The sequence below is a fragment of the Colobus angolensis genome, unplaced genomic scaffold (genome assembly GCF_000951035.1).
Source record: "Colobus angolensis palliatus isolate OR3802 unplaced genomic scaffold, Cang.pa_1.0 Scaffold2, whole genome shotgun sequence".
Lineage (NCBI taxonomy): Eukaryota > Metazoa > Chordata > Mammalia > Primates > Cercopithecidae > Colobus > Colobus angolensis.
Genome location: NW_012115154.1, coordinates 18,528,547 through 18,540,288, shown reverse-complemented (window position 1 = coordinate 18,540,288; position 11,742 = coordinate 18,528,547). Strand labels below are relative to the sequence as shown.

Below are 11,742 nucleotides of genomic sequence, written 5' to 3'. Positions count from 1 at the left end.
TATAACACTTTCCCATGTTAGGACTTGACCCTTGGCTTCTTTTAGATCTGTCAGCTACCAAATTAGCCAATGCCTGAGTCAATACTGCAAAGCAATGAAGCTCAGTTCCCACATCCCGACAAGCTCCAAGAAAACCTCCTAAGTCCTCTGCACATCTCACAGGTGCCAATGCGGGTTTACAATCCAAGAAAACCAAAGCTAAAGTTAGCCTTTCTGTAGTCACAAAAGAAGATGGTATGAGCCAATTTTCATTCTCCCTCTCCTGTTCACTACTTTCGATAGGTGCTGTAGGTGGGGCATAAACTTCTCTCAAAGCCTGAAATAACAGAAAGATAGTACATACCAAGCTCCAAACAAAGGAGAAAAGAAATAGCCAAATTCTTCCCCACGTTATCCTGATTCAAAAACGTACCATTTTTTGTACCTCTAAGGCTCCGACAAGTACCTTTTTAGAGCCCTGACCTTGTGTTGCTGCGGGCAGACTTGTAACAGGGTTTCTCGTTCGTCTGGTTTTTATTTTTTCTGGGCTTTAGTTTTTTTCTGTTCCAGCAGACCTTCCTCATTCAAGTTCCTTTAGGACCCTATCTGTCCCAGCAACTTTTGCTAGTCTTTGCTAGTTTTTATCCCTATCTGTCCCTGTCAGTCCCTATAGTCCCTGTTAGTTCCTGTGAGTTCTTGCAAGTCCCTGTCTTTCCCTACCTATCTCTATTTGTCTCTAGTTGTCCCTATTTGTCTCTGTTTCTATTTATCTCTATCCCTACTTATCTCTATTTGTCCCTGCAGGCCTCTTCAGGTCCCTTCAGGTCTATTTTTGTCACTGTTTGTCCCTATTCGGGTGCCACTTGTAGCTGACTGCCATGGTTATTACTTGAGACTGTCACTGTGACAGTCACTACTATTACTATTTGAGACCATCATTACAAGACTGAATGAAGGGACAAATGTAGAAATGAAAAAGACAAAAAGAAACTGTTTTAAATGAAGGGGAACTGGAGAAAAAGAATAGCACTCCCTCCTTCTAGTGAGCAAAAGCAGCCCCTGAGCTTCTACTGCCCTTCATATTTATTGGGTAGAATGACCAGGGAGCAGGAGGTAATGACTGGTCAGCTGCTTAATTGATCACAGGTTCATATGATTACTAACAAGCTTCAGATGTACCTAATCACAAGAAATATTGCACTTGGGGCGTGACTGCCCTCAATATCCTTTCTGGGTGGAATATGCAGTTTGTCAGTCTGCCAACATTCTGCGTTTATGAGAAACAGTTTGCTGCCTACTCATATAGCCCAAGTGGTATACGCAATTGATCATGACCCTCAATCTTTCGGCCTCCAACATTATCTGTTGTTTCTGAATCATGGAGGAGCCTAGAATGATATTTCTCATCACCTCTTACACTGTGTGGTCCAAGTGAGAGTCAATCAAGGTGATACATTCACATGAGATTTAGATGGTGGACAAGGAAGAGGGACCACTCTCTGGCAGCAACAGCAGGGAGACAATGAACAGACCTAGCTGTATGTCACAGCAAATGAGCACCTGGAAACCACCCAGCTCTGTGCATTAGTGAGCTTCCAAGAACTCTGCATTCCCAGCCCTCCAAGGGGTGGGCCAGCCTCTAATTTCCTGGATTTGAAAATATATCCCACCTATACCTACATATGCTTCAGTTTTCCTGATCAAATGTTCTGTATAAGTGGAGGAAGATGAAATCCTTTTTGGGAGCAATCAGGGCAAAATCATGTTGGGTTCCAAAAGTGGAACAGAGCATGGTCCAGTAATCCTGGGTCATGAAACATGAAAATGAGATTGCTTACAAGGGATTTGTGTCAAATATCTAGCTAGAATTCTTACTTGACAAGTGTAGATGATTTTCAAACATCTATACCATGAATTCATATTTTGTCCTGAATTTACAACACCTCTCATAAATTTGGAAATATTTTAAGACAAAACATTCCCCAGGGTATATAAGTACTAAAAACTCTTAACCTTTCACAATGTGGTTGTGTTGTTGAAGGTGTGCTCACAATCCATCTCTTCAGAGACCTTACAGTGAGGCAGCCAGAAAGGACCCATGCAGGGGAATTCTTTGCTGGTCTCTTTTGCCTTGTCCTCTCAGTGGCTGGGGACAAGGCAAGTAGCTACCAGCTGAGTTGATAGTGAACTCAAAGTGTTTCATTCAAAATGATGCCTCAGTGGAAAATCTTTCATGTTGTGCAAACATTTAAATATCCAGTCTTTTCCCCAATTTTCGCACAAAAGCTTTCATAACTGAAATAGTATTTTCTCTTACCACCTCTCCAAATAAAAATGTGGACAAACATAAACGGAGAGAAATTTTATAGCTTTACAGACTTACGTTAGTAAAAAAAAGAGTCCTAAAATCAAATATCTGAGCTTTCCATCTTAAGAAGAGGAAAAGCAGAGCAATGATACTACTGTAACCCAGAACCTTACTTGTTTAATTGGGAAACACTGGAGGCATTGCCAAGAATAAGGCAAGTATGTTTGTTATCTCCACTACTGCTCAACATTATAATGGAGTTATTGGCCAATGCAATCAAACAAAAGAAACCAATCAGGTGCACAAGAATAAGTAAAGAAAGGCAAAATATGGAACATCCATATGATAAAAATATTACTCAGAAAAAAAAGAACAGGCAACTCAGATGATTCTCGAAAGCATTATGCTGCGAAGAATGAACCCAATCTCAAAAGGGACTTCTTTTTATCATCTCTAGATTCTCGTGTCTGCTCTAGAACCAACCATGAGATATAAGGAGTCAATGAGTGTTAATGAGTGCATGAGTAGGTATGAACTCTCAAAACTCTTGAGAGAAGGAAACATGTCTCACTCTCCTCTTGTATTAATCACAATGCATAGTATTTGCCAAGGACCTCTGTCTGCCTTCTCTCCTGGGAGGCAAACAGGCAACACTCTTCTTACAGTTTTTCACTGGGGCTTCTCATCTGCTCACTGTTTCTTAAGTCAAAACCTTTTTCTTTGCCTCATCTGCAGCATTAACCTGAATGCAAGGGTAAGGATAATTGAGTGTGTATTACACTGAAAATAACCACTGCAGTTAAATATTTTTTCCTGTTAAACCTGAATGTACTTTCTCTTGGGAGGTATGTGTGACTTTTTGTTCAAATATTTGCTTACAGACGGTTGTAATACAATAAGTGAGACAGAAGCTGTCTTACTCTGAGTGATTATTTCTAAAGGAATCACACATTTCATTGTGTAGTGCTTCTCTTATCTTTGAGCCTTTGCTAACTTTTGTTAAATGTACAGTCTAAACTTATTTGTGCTTTGAGGAAATAAGGAAGAAATGTATATCTATTTTGGACAAAATGATTTAGGGCATGGAGAAGCCAATTTCAAGATGGAGGAATATGGAAAGTTGGCATAAGTCACATGTGACCTCTAGGACATACTGGTAGAACATGAAAACATGCCTTTGGAATTTCTAGAAATTATTAGGTGAGGAGAGCCCAGTAGAAAAATAGAAAAGGAAAAGGAACTTCAACTATCGCTACCTCTATATTAAAGGGAATTTTTGCACCGACAAAACTACACAGGACTCAGAAACCTTGGTTACACACAATTTCCATCAGCACACAATGAAAATCCAAGGAAGTTGTAGTCTTTGGCTGATAAATGGGTTGAGATTGTGGCTCAAATCTTCTAAGCAAAGGGGGAAGGGGAGATGTCATCAGGGTAGACAAAGTCTAGCTCCAAAAGCATCTTGAACTTTTACCATAAAGCAAAATTCATCCCTGTATTATTAGAAGTAACGGCAGTATTTTCCAAGACAAAACAGGTTCCAATTCTGCACAAATATGAGATAATTGAAAAGTTTTATTATAAACACAATAAGCAAAAAATTCAATGCAGTGGGGACAGAAGTGTGTGGATAACCTGCCAAACAATTAGTATTCAAAGTGTTGAGTGAGGGAGGTGAGGTTCAACTATCTTTCTCAAGAAAAGGAGAGAACCGGGTATTCATCAAATTGGTTAAATTGAGGTTGGTCAAAGAGTTTCTACAGATACACCTGAATATACTAAACATTGCTGTATTACCTGTTGAATTGCTGTCTTTCACTCTTTCAGCATTGAGGATCATTATTTAGTTGAATTTGTAGAAATCAATTTTCCAGACACGTCTCTGTTCTTTAACAAGCAAATGATAGGAAACAATTTGACTCCTTATATGACAATGGAATTAAATAAATTGACACTCATCTAGAAATAATTCTACAATCATCTCCATCTCTAAGATTACCTACTGCAAACAAATCATTGATCTTTCTTTCTAACAAACCACATGGGTAACATGATCACTGTGACTCTGAACGCAAGAGTGAGTGAGTGGAAGCTACAAAGGGAGATTATCTGCTAATACAGAAAAAGTCTGGAAAAAAATATTTTATTAGAGGTAACATGATATAGCTTGAAGCCATCTTCTTTGGTCTCTTGCATACATTTTCTCTGTGTGACTAAGGAAGAATTCACAAGGCAGTAAGCACCAATACTTTCTGCTTTGGAGTTTCACAAACTGAAAATTTGTCCCTCTCTTGTTAAGTCAATCAAATATCTACTAATGGCCAATGGTGGTCCTAAGTTATGAGTGCCTGAGAGACAGAAACCAGAGCACTCTGACTATGCTAAATGAGTAAGTATGGGGCAAGGTTGCCAGAGAATATACAGAAAATACAACAGATTTTCATTAAGTTTAGTCTTCCGCGAACAGCCGTAAGAAAATAGAGGAAGCAATCTCTAATGCTTTCATGATAAATTCAAGTATCCTATCCTGACTCTCCACTTCCATTCTTGCCCCTTGCTGCCTTACAGCACAGAGAGCCTCCTGTTCTGCTAGTTTTTGCTCCATTTGCGCCTTTCTCTTTTCTTGCTCCAGTTTATCTTCCAGCTTTCTGATTTTCTCTTCATACTCCTCTCTTATCCGTGCCTTCCCTCTCTCCAGCTCCACTCTGTAGAGTTCTTGTATTGCTTGTGTTTGCTTCTGGATCTCCTCCTCGGCCCTTTGGTACATCCTATTAGTGTAGCAGCCTCCCTTGTTCTCCCTCACCACGCGCTGGATCAGAGCCAGCAACTGTGCCCTCTGGGCCTCCTGCTCAGCGCCTGTTGCCCTGTTGTTGAATGCACAGTAGCGGTCACCAAAAATATCCATCAACTCTTGAATGTCTCTTGGAGCTTCCCCTAAGTAGTCATGCAAATTGGTGCCATCTAAGTCATCTTTGCGGGTGAATACGAGAATCATGAATCTTCTAGCCCTCTCTCCAAACATTTTCAGGATCTTCTCTGTGGCCTTGTGCTCTTCCTTAGTGTAACGGCCCAATGGGACCACCAGAAGCAGAGCGTGAGGCCCTGGGGAGGTCAGGAGAATGCAGCGAGCAATCTCCTTGGATGTGTCAGCATTGTGCACCTCAGTGTCGAAAATGCCTGGTGTGTCAACCACGACAAGTTCTGTTTCCTTCCATGAGCTGCTGCGTTTCTCACACTTCTTGGTAATGGATTTTGCTGCAATGCCAGAATGAAACACTTTCTGGTCAAGGATGCTGTTTCCTGTTGCACTTTTTCCTGCTCCAGTTTTACCCACTAACACAATTCTCAATTGGGAATCTCTGGGTTCTTGCCTTCCAGGCCCTGGGAGATCAAGAAAAAAAAAAAAAAAAAAAAAAAAAAGCCATGCTGTTAGAATCTACCTCTAATAGATTCCCCTGCAGAGTCCTCACCCCCAGTGCCCTTCTCTGTTACTGGCTGTGGGGGCTTCTTCTGATGTTACTGCTGCACTCAGAGAGTCCTGTGGGCCTGATGCTCATCTTGCAGTACTTGGGCAACTGGCCCTTCCCTTAATCTCTTATCTTCAATCTTGCTTTTCAGGATTCCCTTGAGCTTCTTAGTCTGATCTTTTGTAGCTATGTAGCCCACAGAGGAAGAAATAAAATGGTTTCAGAAGAGAACTATGAGCTGCCAATAATAGCTGTTTTGTTTCTTTATTTTTTCTTTTTTTTCTTTTTGAGACAGAGTTTCACTCTTGTTGCCTAGGCTGAAGTGCAGTGGCCTGATCTTAGCTCACTGCAACCTCTGTCTCCTGGGTTCAAGTGATTCTCCTGCCTCAGCCTCCCAAGTAGCTGTGATTACAGGCATGCACTACCACACCCAGATAATTTTTGTATTTTTAGTAGAGATGGGGTTTTGCCATGTTGCTCAGGCTGGTCTCAAACTGCTGACCTCAGGTGACCCACCCGCTTCAGCCTCCCAAAGTGCTGGGATTATAGGCGTGAGCCACTGTGCCTGGCCAGCTATTTGTTTCTAATGAGGCAGTGCAGGGAGTAACCCAAGATTTGACTTTAGGGTATCTGTAGTGGAGATTTATTTTCCCAATTTATATTCAAAATGAAGCATTTCCTCTTCCCCTTAAGAAGCCAGGGAAGTGGGTTATACAACCCATCATTATTCTTAAAACACAGTTTCCCACATTTGATAACCAGAATCCCGGGATGAAAGAAGCATATTTCCGAAAGTGATACGACTGAGAACATGGGATACAGGAAGGCCAAGATTATCTAAGGAAACATGTGGGCTGGTGTTCACATTTTTATTTAGTTAGCATCACAGTGGAAGGCTTTGTCCTAAGGATATCCTGAGAGCATTGGTTGGCCATAGGGAAGGATGTAGGAGAATCATGGGAGGCAAAATGACAAAGCACCACAGGCCAGCTCCAACACTGCAACAGTTAGTCAGTGTTGACAGCATATGGGTGACAATCCATGGAGGAGATTGTAAATGTAGCCACAATCTATTCCCATCCCTGGATGCATGCCTCTGGGGTGCAGATTTGCAGTTCCTCCCATGAAGATGCTATCTATCTCTTCAACTGTTGAATCTGGGTGGCCCTTATGACTTGCTCTGGACAGTAGGACAGTAGAAAGCCTGGTGCAAGCAGAGACTTCAAAAGTGCTTATGCACTGTGGCTTGCCTTTTCTTTTTTTCTCTTCCTGCAACTGCCTTATAAGGAAGCCTGGACTAGCCTTCTTGATGATGACAACAAAGCCAAGTTATCCCTATTATCCTTGCTCTCTGAGAGCCTGCTAACTACCAGACATGTCCACAAGGCTATCCAAGATCATTCAGGCACTAGCTCACCCCAGATGCATGAGCAACAGCCATGCTGGCGCAGACCCAAGAATGGCACTGTGAACCCACAGAATTAAGAACCAACTAAATGGCTGATGTTTTAAGCTATGAAACTTTGGGATAGTTTATTAAACCAGCAAAATTTCAACTGATACAGTCAATTTCTATGGATAAGGGAGAAAATGGAGGGTCATGTGATACACCGAATGAGCCAGCCAGTTTAATTTGTTGGTGATAGTGAGACCACCAAGAGCTGGGAAATTAGGGACCAGGGTGAGGGATCAATTACTCCCGCATTCCTCATTTCCAATCCTCCTCCAGGCTGAAGAAAGGGGCGTAAAACAATCAGAGAGGCTACAACCAGCTATTCTGGTATGTCCATGATGTAGGAAGCAAGAGGTAAGAAACTGTACCAAGCCCTGGCTCAATCAGAGGATATTTAATCTCTCTTCTGCTTAGCTGCTACAGCCACACCATGGGCAGAAAGTGCAGAGGGTCAAGAGAGATGAAAGAGCAGGTCAAATGAAGAGAAAATGAGAAAGGAGGTTGGAAATATTTTTCTCCTGCTCAAATGGGGACTGGGTGGCAAGGCAGGAGAAACCCCACCCCTATTCTCCCCCACATCCCTCACCCCCGCTGGGGAGCACTGAATGCCCTCTCACCATAACTGGCCCCTGGTGTGCTGGGGTTGAAGCTCACACTGCCGAATTGGGCTGTCATTGTCGCTTGAACTCCTGTAAATCAAGAAACATAACCAGGTCATTTTAGGGAAATGGAAGCAACTAGAATCCCTGACTGCCTGTAGTCAACAACTTTCTTTTTGCCATGAGCTTGCCACATTGATTTCTCCTGCTCCATTTCCCAGAAGTCTCCTCAACCCTCCCTTTTTAAGTTTCATTTTCAGATTGTTCCTTTTTCTTTACACAAACATAAATGCTTCCAGTGCTTCCTCAGCACTGGTTCTGGCCCCTTCTGCCCTCTATCTAGAGATTCATGGCTTGGATGCCTTTATATGAGGTCTGTAGCCTACAACCTCCTCAGAATTCCAAACTTTTATATCTCACTCAGCTTATAAAAGTTTCAAATTTTGCATCTCACTCCATTTGGCTATTTCATGGGCATCTCAAACAGAACCTGGCCCAAATTAAGCCCTGACCTCCACATCCTCTCTGCCTCCCTGGCTCTCCCCTCAGCAGATGGCACCACCATCTAGCCCCATGGCTCCTGCAGAACCTTGGGGTCATCCACAACTCTTTTATCCTCTCTCTCTCTCATTAGCCCATCACCAAATTCTATTGATTTTACTTCCAAAAAACTCGAAATCTCCCATTTCTCTCCATCTTTGTGCTAATACAACCCACTGTCAATTGTATGCAACTTAACAGGCTTTTAATTGATTATCTTCCCGTAAATCCCTTTTCTACTCTACAACCAGATGTTATTTTAAAACTAAAATTTGACATTTTTTCTTGTTTAAATTTCCTAGTGGCTTCCTATTGGTTTCAAAAATAACTTAAGTCCTCAAAAATAACTTAAGCCCTGTGTAATCAGCTGTCTCCTCTCTCCTATGTGTGAGCCACACTACCCTCAACGTCCTGGAAATCTTCTAGGTTCCTTCCACCTTCAAGGCCTTTGCACTATCATTCTCTCTCTCTGGAGCACTCACCCTCCAACCTAGTGCTCAGCTTGTTCCTGCTCAACCCGCAGGCCTTGGCTCTCTAGAGAGTCTTTCCCAACACCACTGTCTACCAGCAACACCCTCTGGTATGATCCACGGCACCCCAGGGGGTTCTCACAGAATATGTATTACTTTAGGAAGTTCATTATTTGATTTTTTTTTTACTGTCTTCTCTTATACTATAAGCTTTGTGATGGGAAGACCACATATGTGTTGTATTTCTCATTATTCCCTGGGGACAAGCACAATAATGGGCAAAGAATGGTTCTCAATCATTATTTGTTAAATAAATAAATGGATAATCTCCCTGCTTCTTGCCTCTGATTGATCACTATGTCCAGCCCACATCTATCTGTGAAAATGACAATCCTTTCCTTTATTAATTAATATGTAGTGTTATAGAAACATGGCATTAATTTTAAATGTTTCATTTCATTGCTACCCGCAAACATTTTGCAATGGAGAAAGATATTTGAAGAACTCTTATTGGAGCAGATTTTGACCTAAACAGGCAGAAAATGGTAGTTGTTAAAGACAGAGTCACCTCATGGGAAGTCAATGAATATGAAACACAGTGAAAAGCCAGACATTTCTTTTGAAAGAATGACTATTTCTTTATCCTTCAAGAACGGGGTATAGGAAAGAGCTTCTTGTAAACAAAGAATCAAAGAATTTTTAAAAATCGACTATGGTGGCTGGTTTTAGGAGAGAGGATAGGACACCAGCAACAAGAAAACAATACCGTGACATTCTGGGTTTTTGTGACATTCTCTGGGTGTTTCTTCAAATCATCCTTCTAGTACGTGGGCTCTTTAATGTGCTCTGCTGTTCTTAACTCAGAGGCAAAGCCAGGAGACTGTGCTTCTGTAGATGCGGACCTCAGGTGGCTGAGTTCTCTCTCTGCCTAAGGAACAAGCACCCATCAGAACCCAACTTCTCCTGAACTGCAGAGAGTCACACCAGGTGGCATCTCCCTCCTCCTATCGCTAAAGGGGAGCTCAATGCCCAGTAAACCCAGGACTGTCCCTGAGGAGGCAGTTTCCCTAACGGGCATCTCCAAGCAGACAGTTAAGCCTGTAACAAGACTTCAGCCTATAGAGCCTCCAATCCTGACCTGGGTGCAGTCATTGTGGGGCCACATACGGAGCTGTGCCCCTTACACATCCCAACGTTTTTCTTCCCACCAGCTCCCCCAGAGCTAATTCTGTTCGCTCACCCAACTTTATCCCTGTAAGAATCAAAGTTTCTATATACATTCCACAACCAGTGAAAGGAAACATTTATTTGTACAACAAGTATCCTCCAAGCAGCAACCCCTGAAAGAGGCATTAATTTGTAGGGCTCAGCCTTCAAAACAGATTACAACCTAAAATTAGCAAAGACAGGAAACAGGAACCAACGAGAACATAGTCTGAAACGTGTTTACCAGACGATTTAAGATACAGGTCCCTCCTCACCAAAATCGCACATTTGTCCCGACCCCCACCACACACACCCCTGTTCCCTTACCTGGAAAATCAGGGTCCTGCACCCCTCTCTGATTTTGCACACAATACTAAGCCAGGATGTTGAGAAAGAGGAAAAGAGAGGAAGTGAGGGGAGGAGCTGTCCAGATTTACTTGTGCAAGGGACCTGCCCACCTGATCATCCAGCAGCACTAATAGAACTTTCTGCAGGGAGGGGGTTGTTCTGTGCTGTCCACGGTGGTGACCCTTAGCCACATGTGACTACTGAGCACTTGAAATGTGATGAGTGTGATTGAGGTTCTGAATTTTAAATTTTAGTTTGTTTCAATTTATTTAAAGTTAAACAGCTACTCCATTGTCAGAATTCTAAAAGGCAAAGTCAGGCAGAACAACTTGCAACAGGCATTTTCCCCAGAAGGAAAGAAGGAATATTCAGTTTGGTATGCCTGGTGGCTACCATACTGAACCTTGCAAAGGCTCTGAAGTGAGACAAAAAACATGAGTCATGCTGTGACATTCTGGAAGAAACTGCTGGGCCAAAACCAGAAAGTCACCAGTTATTCTGAAAGACCCCTGAGCCCCTGAACCCCTGCTCAGCACAACGGGCCTCCCAGCTGAGTCCCCATACCTCTTTCTCCCAGTGCTTCAGGTGTATCCTCTCAGTCCACAGTGTGTCCTATATTTCCAGGGTATGTCCATGAGTCATCTGCTAGAAGCAAAAGAGAGTAAATGACCTTCATTGGACTGACTAGGATGGGCCCAATTTTGCCTCCTGAGATGGTCCTGGAACCATTGAAATAGTCTAAACACTGACGTCTGACACTACTTACCACTAAAATGGAAACTTTGAGAATATTGTAATGGGGTCCCAGCTCACCATTATAACCAATTATTTTTCCATTATAAAAGAGGTCTCAATTTACCATTATACCCCACAGCTGAGACCTTATTTAGAATTGCATAGCACTTCAGTAATCATAAAATTGCTAATAATTCTAAAAAGAACTGTAAGAGACAAGACATACATTTCTTTGAGGATAGAATGTGGTTGACCTTGGGTATACAAGCACAGGATGGCTACCCTAAAAAGCAGGACAAGGCAATGGAATATATTTTGCACCAACAGTAAGGATAATTTACATTCCAGAACAGCATGACTTAAATAACAAAGACCACTTGATCCTTTGGTTTGACAGGCAAACAAAGTCCAAAAGAACAGGCAGCCTGAGAAAGCATCTCCATGATTCTGAACTGGGATACCTAAAAAGACCAGGATTATATTTTGTTTCTGAAGCCTAAACCTGGCTAGAAGGTATATATTATTCTATTTAATTACAGAAATTGGTATAAAATATGGTATTTATTTTAAGTACTATTAAAGCACTGGATATCTTAGGGAATCTTAGGGAATCTTTATCCGGGTTACAGGGATC

General features: G+C 42.1%; 1 protein-coding gene across 3 annotated transcripts; it reads right to left on the bottom strand.

Annotated features, from left to right (window-relative positions):
• Positions 1–3,845: 3,845 nt before the first annotated feature.
• Positions 3,846–10,513, bottom strand: GIMAP4 (GTPase, IMAP family member 4). 3 transcript variants are annotated; one of them, XM_011941457.1, is made up of 3 exons: positions 10,353–10,513; positions 7,828–7,899; positions 3,846–5,671 (listed from the first exon to the last, which is right to left on the bottom strand). In XM_011941457.1, the coding sequence occupies exons 2-3, from the start codon at positions 7,883–7,885 to the stop codon at positions 4,740–4,742; spliced, it is 990 nt and encodes a 329-aa protein (XP_011796847.1). In that variant the 5' UTR covers positions 7,886–7,899; positions 10,353–10,513; the 3' UTR covers positions 3,846–4,739. The 3 variants fall into 3 exon arrangements, with proteins under 3 accessions (XP_011796847.1, XP_011796849.1, XP_011796850.1); XM_011941459.1 differs by having other exon boundaries at positions 7,788–7,899; positions 10,353–10,419; XM_011941460.1 differs by having other exon boundaries at positions 7,788–7,899; positions 10,270–10,354.
• Positions 10,514–11,742: the final 1,229 nt, after the last annotated feature.